Source organism: Thermobia domestica, chromosome 18 (assembly GCF_964235325.1).
Source record: "Thermobia domestica chromosome 18, izTheDome1.hap1.1, whole genome shotgun sequence".
Lineage (NCBI taxonomy): Eukaryota > Metazoa > Arthropoda > Insecta > Zygentoma > Lepismatidae > Thermobia > Thermobia domestica.
In genome coordinates, this window is record NC_137471.1 from 135,655,974 (window position 1) to 135,670,019 (window position 14,046).

Sequence of the window (14,046 nt, forward strand, 5' to 3'; positions counted from 1 at the left end):
TCAAGTTATGCATACATCACTCTAATACGAATATTATCGCGTTTCACTCGATTTGTCATTTTTCAAATGGTCTACTGGTATTTTATGTTATTAGTTGAAACCCATCTGAAGTGTTTACAAGCCAAGAAGACAGACTAATTCTCCAGATTACATAATCTAATTTATTCTGCTATTCTTCCGTCTTCATAATATATCAAAGCCTGCAGATAACTAGTTTCGAAAGTTAACGAAGTTTGTTCATTCCCGTTGAGGAATACCATTAAAAATAAAGTATTTGTTGTTGTTGAAGCTGCTTCTTACATTTAATGTTGAAATATGTATGACAAAAGGGGGAAAGGATTATGAACACGTGTTTGTGTCTCTTTGTAAGTTTCATATCTTACCAGTTACAAGCGAAGAAATTTCACTTTTGGAACTGTGTGGAAGAGGAGTGAGTAGTCAGTAGAATGAGATAGTCTAAAGGAGTGTGAAAGGGTCAAGTCTGCCCGTTCGTGTCTTGTTTATGCCCTGTCACTGCACTCTTCTTACACGAAGAAGTAGTTGTGTATGTTATTTAGCGCTTAATGGCGTCGAAACACCTGAGCCTGAAGAGAGGATCGAACACCAAGCCGAAAGCTTCCGAGTTGGCGAGACCCAACTAAATCGATTTCTCCCTCTCTCTCACACACATGTGTATGTGTCTCGCTTCAAGCGCAGATTCAACCCTTTCCTCCCCTTCTTCTTCTAGCATTAGTTGGAACACGAGCTGGTGTCTGCCGCCCCTCTGCCAAGTACTTTTATACCCCTCCGTGCCCCTTATATTTTTCCCACCACACACGCGCGGTGTCGTGGATTGGTGGTGGCGCTGCTAACGGCGTGAGGATACGTAGTAGTGGGAGTTGAGAGGCGCGGATCTGCGCTCGCGCTGTAGGTAAACGTAATGTGACAGAAATTTCAGTTTTAAGGAGTCTTCTGAGAGAGTCGGGGTAGTACGCGATTCGTGCGACCTCAAATGTACGGTGTCAGAAAGAGGCATGGGGACGTCTTCTACTCGTGGCTATTCTCCAGGGGTTACCTAGTATTACATCACTAAAATAGTAAAATATTTGGAGAAATATGCCTCCTTAGCAAGACGTCTAACAAGCATTAGAATCACATCGAACAACAAATCGATCTACACGAAAAATAAAAAAGAGAAAAACAAAATTTAAATAAAGAATTATTAATGTAACATGTGTGACTGTCGTATTGACCATGTGAGTTCAGTGCCCGAAATAAGTTGAATGTTTTTGTTTTAAAAATAACAGTGTTCTTGAAGTACAAAATAGGGGGGTTAGCTTCAAAGGAGACAGAGACAACGTGTTCTTAAAAAACATAAACAAACTTATTTCCTTGTTTCTGTGGCTTTTACGTCCTGTGACGACTGTGTGTATCTGTGTAAATATTCTAGTTCTTGAACATTTGCGAATTTATGTTTGGCAACTTCGGTATATGATGCAAATTTAACAAATTTATCAAGTTAAATGTGTAACTAAAGTCTTTGTTTATTGTGTAGAATACAGACAACGTATACAATATGTGCTATTTTTGCATGTAAACAAACAATTCAGTACCTTATATATATACATATATATATAAATTACGCTTGTTCAAATATTTTATTTGCCTAGCAAGAAACAATTTTTGGGTGTTTAGTGAGACAATTATATAGTGACTTGTTGAAATCTATGTATCCTTACAGTAATGCCTAATAATATTAGTTAGAAAGCCGTCTTTCTCTTTAAATAAAAAAAATGCCTCAGACACATCGAGAAGTAACACCGTACCACTGTCGGTGTTGTTTTGCAGAGACAGTTCACGCAATGCGAGGACGCAAGCCTAGAAGACTGTCCATAAGTGGAATGGTGCTAGTTTGGTGTGGGGTACTTATCATACTTGTCGAAGAAGTACATCAAACTTCTTCGATGACATTGGTACCAAGTAAATTGTTCCAAACAACCCCTGATCATTCTCTAGGAACACCACCAAAATATGCAAGATCTATTCATTCATCATTATCATCGTTATCATCATCCTCATCGCTATCTTCTTCCTCTTCTCTATCGTCCTCTTCTTCCACCAGCCAAGTTTCGAACTCCGTTCTCCCAAGTGATGATCGAAAGGTGTTGTCAGTGACATTTGAGCCAACGAGTAACAGTGGTGAAGTGAGCAGTGTTACGGACAATGACACGTGGTTGTCTGGTGATGTGACTGATGAAATGGATCCCTGTGACATTTTCTCCAGCAACGCCACTCCCTTAGCGGTTGGCAATGACCTACATGTCAACATTTCCGTGCGGCACCATCTCTTCAAAACAGATAGAGGACTCGTGGCTGGCTTAACATACCAAGGTAAGTACAACATGCAATACTAGTGAGAATGTGCAAAGATTGCCATATAGACTATTTAGATGCTTTTTGTTACAGATGGTTTTGCTAGTTTACAGAATCATTTCTCATGAAATCCAGAACCACAGTGGCTCAGTGGTAGAATGTTCTCTGGGATGTGTGAGAGCTCCCTCGTGGGTAAGCGATTAGTGTATGCGCTTTTGGCGTGGGGGACCAGGGTTTGATTCCCGGGGGGACATCATGTGGTTCGGATCCCACGTTAAGTTTAGATCTCGTCTCATACAGCCTCGCTATTGAAAGGGACGCTAAACTAAAATCAAATCAAATTGTGTGTGAGGGTCCTTGGTTTGATCCCAACTCGAGCCAAGTGGACTTTGTGATGATTATACCGTGCGCGTGAGTTTTCTCAGGGAGGGATCTCCCGTTTTGTCCCCTATGCCACCATTTTCATTCATTTTCATCATCACCGTTTCCTTTAGTTTACACGACATAGCCGTAGAACGTAAAACTGAAAAATTTCATTTTACATGTAAAATATATGTGGACTATAAAGAGTTATCATGTATTCTTCGCTATTATAAGCCCATAAACAGAAAAATGTTCAAAGAAGAGATATCCCAATCAATAGATCCCAATGAAACGAACAAAAAAAACAAACAAAAAAAAACACATAATCCTGATAGGTATTCTGCCATTAATGGCAGGTCACTTGCAGCAGCTAAGCCACCTTCATATTTCACGGTCTTCCTCTAATATATTCGTATTCCCTTACGACTTCTCTGTTTTGATATCGTCCATTAATTGTATTCCCTTTCCCCCTCCTTCTTTTTCCTGCCATCATATTCTCTAGCATATTCCTCATGATACAGTTCCTTCTTAGTCAATATACCAACCAGTTTCTCTTCCTTTCCTCAATAATATCTAGAAGTGTTCCTTTCTCCCCTACCATTTATATCATCTTCTCATTCCTTTTCCGCTCGACCCAGCTAATTCTCTACATTCATCTTCACACCCACATTTCGAAAGCATCTATTTGTTTCTCATTATTTTTGCGTAATATCCATGTTTCTGATCCACACAGTGCAATACAACACACCAAGCATTTTATGAGTCTTTTTCTCAACTCTTTATTCAAGATCCAACAAAACAGTATTTTCTTCTTCCTAAAGGCTTCTTCCGCCATACCTTTCCTGTTTTTATTTGAAGACTCCAGGGGAAAAAGGAGCCAAGTCAGTTTATATATATATATATATATATATATATATATATATATATATATATATATATATATATATATATATATATATATATATATATATATATATAAAACCTTAGACAATTGCTGTTTTTCACTGATTTAACTCCTTCCTTCTCTCCTGTAGAAATTTAGCATTAAATTCCTTAGTGACTAACCTTCTTCTTACTGTGGGATCATGCAAACTACACCTTTCGGGCTACATAATTCTGCCGTTAACTCATTTTTGACAATTTTTTTTGACTTACCTCCTTTATCTCCTGCGGTCTTCATTTCACATTCACACTCCATATCATTACTAATAATACTACCTAGGTATCGAAAGTTAGTCACCTGTTCTATTTTCTCCCCTCCTACTTCTATAGATATTTGACATCCACCGCTTCGTTCCAATCACCATGGCTTTTGTCTTTCTAACATTTATTTTCATCACATATTCTTCACAGCCCTTTCTCAAGTTTTTTAATATTTTACTGATTTTTTCTTCAGAAAAAAATATAGGTGAGTGTAAATTCGCATGTGCAGTTTTTGAAGAACAATTTTTTGTGAACCTAAACATTAAAGCTCTGTGATAACTACGCCATCTATTAATATAAAATTGATACTAAAACATACCCTCATCAAAATAGCAAGAAAGAAAGAACATGCCTATAATATTTTTTCATATACAATCCAAAATTACAATTAACTCTTAATCTTCAATTTGTACTTAACTATAACACTGTTCGAAGATGAGATGCATATGTATTGATAGATGATATTGAGCTAAACAAATTTCATTTTCGGTGCTAAAATTCTCATGCGCAGTTTCTGAGCAAAATTATTTTTTTATTACACTTAAATACCATTTGTTACTAATAAATATCAATGGCTTTTTATTGTGCTTGGGCAGATTATTTCTTTATGCACTTTATAATTATGTAAAAACTATACTATTAAATAAATTTTGCTACAAATAGTAAAGACGATCACGCGATTCCATATCATTTTTATTATGAGTAACTAACATTTCTTTGCTGCTGTGCAGATTGCATACAAGCTAGGCAATGTTGTAGATTTTAAATGGGATATATGGAAAAAACATTTAAATGGGATATATGGAAAAACATTTAAATGGGATATATGGAAAAAACATTTAAATGGGATATATGGAAAAAACATTTAAATGGGATATATGGAAAAAACATTTAAATGGGATATATGGAAAAAACATTTAAATGGGATATATTGTTTTCTTTTTTTTCCTGCTTGTTGATATTTCCCTGTGTAAAATGGCACAATTATGCTGTATCTGGGAATTTGTTCAATAAATAAATAAATAAATAAATATGGAAAAAACATTTAAATGGGATATATGAAAAAAAAAGCATTTAAATTCACCGTCACCCGTGAAAATGTCACAACAGATTGACTTCATTAACGAACACAACCGAGATAATCATTTTAGCTGTCTATTGCGAAAAGAATAGAATTCAAAAACTTGTTTTCTTGCAAGGGTTATTGTGTGTAGTAACGGACATGCGGACATACTAACAGTGCAATTTAATAAGTCTAACGTCGTGATCCTAGTGACAGATTGCATCTATTGTTGGCTATCTTCTAACAATGGCAGTCATATTTTTCACAGAGATGCACTTGTAATAAACGAGGAAAAATTCAAAAAAGTGGTCTTTGTAACATACAGTATTCCATAATTCATTTTTCAAAGAAACTGGCAGTTGTAACATATGGTATTTCATAATTTATTTTCCAAACAAATGACATTTGTAACATATAGTATTCCATAATTCATTTTCCAAAGAAAGTGGCATTTGTATCATATAGTATTTCATAATTTATTTTCCAAAGCAAATAGCACTTGTAACATACAGTATTCCATTATTCATTTTCCAAAGAAAGTGGTATTTGTAACATATTCCATAATACATTTTCAAAAGCAAATTACATTTGTAACATACAGTATTCCATAATACATTCTCAAAAGAAAGTGGCATTTGCAACATATAGTATTTCGTAATTCATTTTCTAAAGAAAGTGGCATTTGTTACATACAGTATTTCATAATTTATTTTCGAAAGAAAGTTGCATTTGTAACATACAGTATTCCAAAATTCGTTTTCCAAAAAAGTGGAATCCGTACATACAATATTCCATAATTCATTTTGTAAAGAAAGTGGCAATTATAACATACAGTATTTCATAATTTATTTTTTAAAAAAGTGGCATTTGGAGCATATAATATTCCAAAATTCATTTTTCAAAGAAAGTGACATTTGTAATATACAATCGTCCATAATTCATTTTCGTAAGAAAGTGGTGTTTGTAATATACAGTATTCCAAAATTCATTTTCAAATGAAAGTGACATTTGTAATATACAGTACTCTATTCTTTGTTTATTTTTAAATAAAGTGGCATTTGTAACATATAATATTCCATAATTCATTTTGTAAAGAAAGTGGCATTTCTAACATATTATTCCATCATTTATTTTCCAAAGAAAGTGGCATTTGTGACATATAATATTCCATAATTCCTTTGGAAAGAAAGTGGCATTTTGGATAGAACACATATAGTTCCTAAGTGAAGTCATGACCCAACTTCGGTAGGTCCCATAATTGTTGAGCTATGGACATTTAAAGTTCTTTTTGTTTTCTCATGTTTTCGACAGCCTGTAACTCTTAAAGGAAGCGTTTGTGCACCCAGGTTGATCTATACTTTTTGTCTTATCTTGATGTCAGAAATCACCTCCCAAACGTTGTCGATGTTGTTTTGAAACCCCCAGTATATGACGTGTACTGTGTAGAAAATACATATATACATACCAAAATATATATATTGGGTGTTCTAATAATGGCGCCCACGGACTAAGAAGCATTATTTTACAATTCAAAATGAGTAAAATATATATAGTGAGAAAGAGAGAGAGAGAAAGAGAGGGCAGAGGTTCAACATAATTATCCTTATTCATCGCAACGACTCATGCAACATTATTTATTATTTCTAACTTTCAGAATGTTAATTCTCTATATTAGAATATTTAGGGACGGTAAGGATAATAATGTGTATTCTTTTGGAATCGAATTCTGAACACCAGCATTACATTGGTACATGGACGATTTGACTTTATGGTGGAAAATGCTTGAGATATTATAATCACTAGTAATATTATTCTACTCTAATAAGTAAAAAATAATTTTTATTACTATATATGAGGCAGAAACCATTCTTTATCATAACAGTAATTTCACTTCTTTATTCTTTTAAGTTTGACTTCGGTAATTCTAATAAAAGTTCTAATGTATTCTGATAACTTTCTAGTAAATACTTTCTGTGAGACTTATATGAACTACAAATAAAAAAACAGATAATGCTGCACAAACAAATCTATATACTTTATTGAACATAAACATCTTCCGTAGCTGAATATCTGCATTATTTGTGCAGATTCTCTCAAGATATTCATCCTCGGCTAATATTTGAGGCGTTCAGAGCACAAAGAAATCAAGTCCATTAACCAAAGTTATGAGAAAGAGAAGAATAATGTATGAAAAAGTTTACATAGTTTTTCTTACATTATAAGAGTTATTTGCAATATTTGGACATCAATGTTTTAAGCTGTGAAAGGAGCTTCAAATACAGATGTGAGACATATGGGTTATTCAGATAAAGCACAAGGGAAGCACGAGTTCAATTACCAAAGTTGTGAGAAACATAGATTTTAAGTTTCTCGAGTACACTTAAGTACGTTGAAAAACTAACATTGTTTTATTTTTTTACATTATAAAAGTTATTTACAATATCTGGACATGAATCTTTTATGCGCAAAAAGGAGCTTCAAACAGAGATAGATCATAAATATGAAATATATTCGAAATGACCGAAAATGGATTTGATTCCCTTGTGCACTTAATTTTCCATTTATTATTCTTTCAAACCGAAGGTTGGTTTGGATTTGAGTTAAGCGTCTCGTTTAGCTGTGAGGCTATGCGAGACGTGGAAATACAGCTTAATGTTGAATTCGAATCACATGAGCTCCTGCTGGGAATCGAACACGGGTCTTCAACGCCAGAGACGAGTAAAAAATCCATATAGTCACAACGGAGCTCACAACAAAGAGATAAATAACGAAATCTGAATAAGAATTGTAGAAAATATGTTCAAAATATCCTCCAAAATTTCTGTTTTATTGTTAATTAGCAAAATACCCGTTTTTCGCATGGGGAGAATACGTTTCATTTTGGACATAAAGAACAATGAAGACTGAGTTTGGATTTAAACGGCATCGGAAGTGTTAGTGTTCGTGTCAGTGATCCCGAAAACTATAGATCAGACACCAAAATCGGTCATTTTTATATATCTCTCCGTCTCCCAAGTTGCACCGTCAAAGCGAAGTATTAAAAGCATCCCAGGCTCGAACCTCATCTCTGTTGAAAATTTGATCGAAATTGGGCGGGTGGTTCAAGAGTTATTAAGTCACAAAGAGAGTCACTTTTATTTTTATTTATTTTTATATATCTCCTTCCTTTCCCTCCTCTAAGTTGCACCGTCAAAGTAAAATGATAGAAATCTCACAAGGCATGAACCTTATCTATGTTGAAAATATGATCGAGATCGGTCGTATGGTTCAAGAGTTATTTAGACACAAACATGGTGACTTGCATTTATTTCGCAATTTATAAGTATGGAAATTTTCAGTCTGAAAAAAATGTAAGTAGAGTCAAATTAAATTTCAAAGAAATGAAAATAATATCAGGATAAAATCAATGCATTGCTAGTTGTTGAAAACGTAAAGTATACACTTAGGTGTATGGTTGACAAAGGTGTATTTCATATAGGAGAAACATTGTGACTTTAAAAAAATATATATATATTGCACAGAGAGTTGATGTTTAAAACATTAAAAATGTTTCCGTAATCAATTACAAAAATATATTACTATTCATTCATCTACCCATATTTTTTTAAATATAGAATCTGTAGGATTGGCATGAAAGGCCAAGTTGTTAGTGCCAGATGTGGAGTTGGCAAACACGGCAATGTGATTAACGCCACTTAGTTTAACGATTTAGACAAAAACATTTGAAGATTTGTTGTTGGTAACTAGATATGATATATTACGTTTGGGTACAGAGAAATGTCGATTCTGTAGTTGATGAATTGTGGATTTACCAGATGTACCATTATATAAGTGATTCGAGAAAGTTAATAGAGTTGTATAGAGGTAAATAAATGTTAGTAGGATATTTATATATAGTGCACTGATTGGTTTTGTGTTCACCAAATGAATTGATTTTATGGTAGAGGATTCGGAAGTTATTATGTTGATAATAAAGAATAAGTGACTATAGCCGTACAAGATTACATGTATTTTTTTAATTCTTACAGAATCAAAATTTGGTATGAAAATTGTTCCGCTTATGATCGGTATTCTTCAGAAGAAAGCGGTAAAAATAAAAAGAAAATGTACTAGTGTCACGTATATAAAATATAAAGGAATTTGTTTGTATGGCGTGACATTTTCTCAATTAATACTAAAATCGGAAGTGGTATCGGAGGCCGAATATATTTTTCCAACGCTTAATAACGTGAGAAAATTGCTTCTCGTTGTCAATTATAATTTTTACTCTAAAGCAACCAATGTTAAAACTGAAAGTGGTTTCTTTTCTTCTACTTCCGGTTTCAATACAAAGGAAGGTTTTACTGATATTTTATCAGATTCTTTATTGCATATACTTAGATCTAGACCACTCGTTTTTGAAAGGAGTTTGGGTTACCAAAACTCCTTTACACAGGGTGTCACAAAAGTAATGGCGAAATGTGAAACCACAGATTCCTTGCACCAGAACAAGACAAAAAGTGTATGACATTTAGTTCGGAAGTGGACACGGGCGGAGCTAGACAGCTCCGAAAGTGGAGGGAATAAACTTCACATCTGCCTACCGGAATAATGATAGGAAGTAGGAGGTGAGTTCAGAAAGACATAAAGAACATATCGGCTTGTCCTGTTAAATGCATGTTACATAACTGAGCCAGAGATTCTCTATACTTTATGTAGGGATTCAAGGAATGTCTGTACAGCAGGAGTGATGAAACGGTTTGGTGAATCCTTGCATGACGTATGGAAAAGCTCTGATGCAATTATGTGTAACATGCCTTCGACATGTCAAGCCGATATTATTTTTATGTATTTCTGAGCTCCCTTCCTAGCTCCTATGATTATTCCGGTGGGCAGGTGTGAAGTTCCTTCTTATCACTTTCGGAGCTGTCTACCTCCGTCCTGGTCCATATCCGGAGTATATGTTACATACACTTTTTTTTTATCTTGTTTTGGTGAAATGGATCTGTGGTTTCATTTTTCGCCATTACTTTTGGGATACCCTGTGTCCGTCCGGGAGACAAAAATCTCTGTAACTACTTGATAGATAGCTTCCAATATTGATCAGGATGTAGAGAGGAATCAAATTCATTAATGGAGGTGATATTAAAACCGGAAGTTGTAGAGATCAACCAATTCCGGTTTCTACGTTGATCACTGTAGAGCAAAAATGGTAATAGATACCGAGAACTGGTTTCCTGAAATCAATTAAGTGTCCCAAGGATTAACTTCATCTCCAACCTTCAATTTTCATAAAACCTGAAAGTTAAAGGTGTCCCATAAGGAATGCAACTGTTGAAATGCCCGCCATTTCTGTTCTGGTAAGTTGGTAGCACTGAACATTACATAATTTTGATTTGTTGTTTTTGTGGTTATTAGTCGTGAAGTGACGAATAGCGCATGACCATCATCTTTTTTTTCTGTACAGATAGGAATGGGGCGCTTCACGACAAAACCCCAGCGTGTTCTCATAGACAAAACTTATTTCAAATGTGGTGAATTGTTATGCAGAAAACATTGTAGAAGATAGACGACGATTATGTACTTTACGGCACTCCGTGACAACTAACTACAACCACGGATGAAAATCGTGTAACCTTCAGTGCTGCCAACTTACCAGAACAGAAATGATGCGCATTTTAAAAGTTGGGACACGTTTACTAGAATTCTACTACAAATTTTAGTTTCAATATTGGTCTACGTAGAACAAAAACGATAAGGGTAGTGAAAAGTGATATTTTGGGAATCAATTTAACGTTCTAAGGATAAATACCATATTTTATCTTAACTCTCTCAAATACTTCCGGTTTTAACAATAATCGCTATAGACTAGAAACGGTAATAATACACACAGAGAGGTGGTTTTCTGCAATCAATTGAACGACCGAAGATTATATTCCATCTACTCTCTAATTTCTCTGCTGAACCCAGAAGTAGCTCAAATCAACCACTTCCGACTTTAATATTGATCGCTATAGAGTAACAGACAGCGAGAAACGTTTTCTCGCAATATTAAGCGTCCCAGAAACATTACCCATATCACTCTAATATCTTTACTAAAAGTGGAAGTGATATAAATCTACTGTCACTTCTGATTTCAACATTAAGAGACCTTATGACTGCGAAATTAAAATACCGATAATTTTACAGTAATTATGTGATATCTTCAAATAGATTAAACATAACCGAAATGTGGAACAAGAGCGCCCTAAACAATATTATTTTGCATGAGAAACCGTTATCAAGAATCATCTAGTAGCTTTCCGTTTGCAGCCATTTATAAACGAGAAAATAAATGCCGATTTCCTAAATGGCTGGAAATTGAAAGCAGATAAGTGGATCGTGATAATGGTATCTCATGTAAAACAATATTGCCTAGCGAGCTCTTGTTCCATTTTCTCTTATTTTGTTTATCTATTTGAAGATATCATATAATTACTGTAGAATTAACGGTATTTTAATTTTGTTATGATGGGGCCTCTTAAATGAGGAATATCATGTCATATAAACTAAACTTCTTCAGGTGGTGTACAACTGACACTATCACTTGTTTAAAAACTTTAAACCCAAAGTACCTGAGGAGCACTTACATTCATATAATGCAATTTTAGACAAATGATAAAATATCGGTTGATACATTTTAGTTGTTGTTACTTCTTACAGTTGTTTCCTTGTTATAGTTTTCACCTTAGTTTTCTTAAATAATAAGTGTTGCACTAACATGTAATACTAAACATAGTTTTTAGAATGCATAAAAATACTAGTAGTAACTCTACCCCCAAAGGAAATTGTAAGAAGTCACTGGTTATGCACCCAACGATCAATCATTGGTTTCATAAATTCGTGATTTTTTTCTTCTTTTTTTATTAATAATAACCCTCAAACCTTTTCTTAAATATGGAAATGAATTTATCTCCTATCCTTGACCTATTTCAACCGAAAACAAGAAATTCCATTGGAAAGCCGAGAAAAATAGCATAAAGTGTTCTTTATGAAAGTTGGGTACTTTTTAAGAAAGTTTCTTTTTTTAAGATGACCTAAATTCGCTCTTATGCTCGTCACTAATTTTTAACTAAACAATTAGGTTTCTCGTATGTGTGAAAGAAAAGATGCCATTTTATTAATGAAAATTGAGGAACGAAATTGGTTTTGAAACAACTAAAAAATGGCATTAAATTCATATTCTTATTCTTGGTGGACTTTGTGGTGGACAAACACCGTACTCATGGGTTTTCTCGGGGTTCTCCCGTTTCCTCCCACTTTCTTCATTCCGCCATTTCATTCATTTCTCATCATCATCGTCTCCTTTAGCCTAACCGGCATAACCATGGAACGTAAAACAAAGATTTCATTTCATTTATATTTATATTGCTTCTATTAAACTTTATTTAAATTGTTTCTTTTAACATGTTTATTATAGTATGAAGAGACTGATGTTGAGAATTTAGTTGTACTAACGGAGAGATGAGAAATATAAGAGTTTGTGCAAAAAACTTATCCTCTCGATGTACGATTATCTCAATTGTACAGTACTCATCGAACAGGCTAGGGTACTCATTTCTTATAAATGTATGGATAATAATTGGACAAGGATTAATTCCTGGAATACTTGCGATAAAAGTGGTGTTGATATGATAGTTTACAGACTGTGTCGTCCTGAAATGCATACTTGGCGTAAAATATTATATTGTTGATATTAAAGTTATCAGAAAATGCAGTCGTGAAATGCATACTTGGCGTAAAACATTATATTGTTGATATTAAAGTTATCAGAAAATGCCATCGTGAAATGCATACTTAGCGGCAAAGACACTATATATTTACTTCAAGCACTTCAAGCATGTTACACTCTAGGATCCTTATGAGCTCCTTCATGGCTAGGCGGTTATCGTACGTGCCTTTGGTTCGGGAGACCCGGGTTCGATTCCTGGCTGAAGTTTATGTGGTTCGGATTCCACGTTAATCAGTAGGTCCCGTCTCATATAGCCTCGCTGCTGGAAGAAACGTTAAACTCAAAATCAACTCAACTTTGGGATCTTTATGCTTCCTCTATGTAAAACCAATTGCCAGTTTTCCTGAAAAATTGGAGGAAGATTTTTTCTGAGAAGTGAACAATAAAAGGGAAAGGGTGTCGACATGCAGTAGACTCTTGCTAATTCAGCCTTCCGTGCTCAGTCCTGTCAGTAATCTTGCCTGAACATCTGGATTCTGCCGCATAACGTTGTAACAATCTATCAACGATTATATTTGTTTATACAGTAGTAGCGGAAAAATACATACAGTACTTTTGCAGCTTCCGTTCATTGTTATTTGTAAAGAGGTTGAGTGATAATGCATGCCACCGTCGAGCATCTTCATTGCTTCAGCTGACAATTTAGGAAATGCTTCATACTGAGTGATAATCTACATACAATCTCAAGCATTAAGTTTCTCTATTTTTTCTGTTATACTGTATGTAACATTATATGCAATAAAGTATAGTACTGCATGTGTCAAATTCAATTTCAATCTTAATAATCCGGTACTTTCGCTAATCCACCACCCCCTCTTTCCGAACTAGCGAAACTTCCGAATTAGCGAAAGTCTAGTGAAAATTTCAAATTAAAATTGTTTTAACACAATTTATTGTATTTCTTATCAATATTAATCATAGAATAAAATCTGAAGTTAGTAAGGTTTCATGCAAAAGAAGTTGAAAATAAAGCAATATGAAATTACCAAGTGAGTTACCAATATTGAATGCGTTGAAATGCAACCTCAGAAATGATATACAACAAAATATTTCCACAGAGGTCTTGTATAAATATAAGCAAATTAATCGTCTAACTTTGCATATATTTCTGTTAAAATTCTAGAGCCTTTAGTGCTATTGTAACAACATTGTGAATATGAGAGATTTTCACAATAAATTTGTTCCGTTTGCAACAAAATACATAACAAACTTTAAAAAAATAAATCAGTGTAGGAGTTTAGGAGTTTTATACATGGAACTCTTCACATCCTGAACGAATATAGTTGTGTGTAGAAGTGGTGGATATCTAATAGCT

The 14,046-nt window shown here is 34.3% G+C and overlaps 1 protein-coding gene across 2 annotated transcripts in view; it reads left to right on the forward strand.

The window, feature by feature from the left end:
* Positions 1-867: 867 nt before the first annotated feature.
* Positions 868-14,046, forward strand: part of LOC145675647 (uncharacterized) — a 920,247-nt gene continuing 907,068 nt past the window's right edge. For both annotated transcript variants that reach the window (XM_081746206.1, XM_081746207.1), the window contains exon 1: positions 868-2,370. In XM_081746206.1, the coding sequence (XP_081602332.1) occupies positions 1,773-2,370 (598 nt within the window). In that variant the 5' untranslated portion in view covers positions 868-1,772. The remainder of the gene's footprint in view (positions 2,371-14,046) is intronic.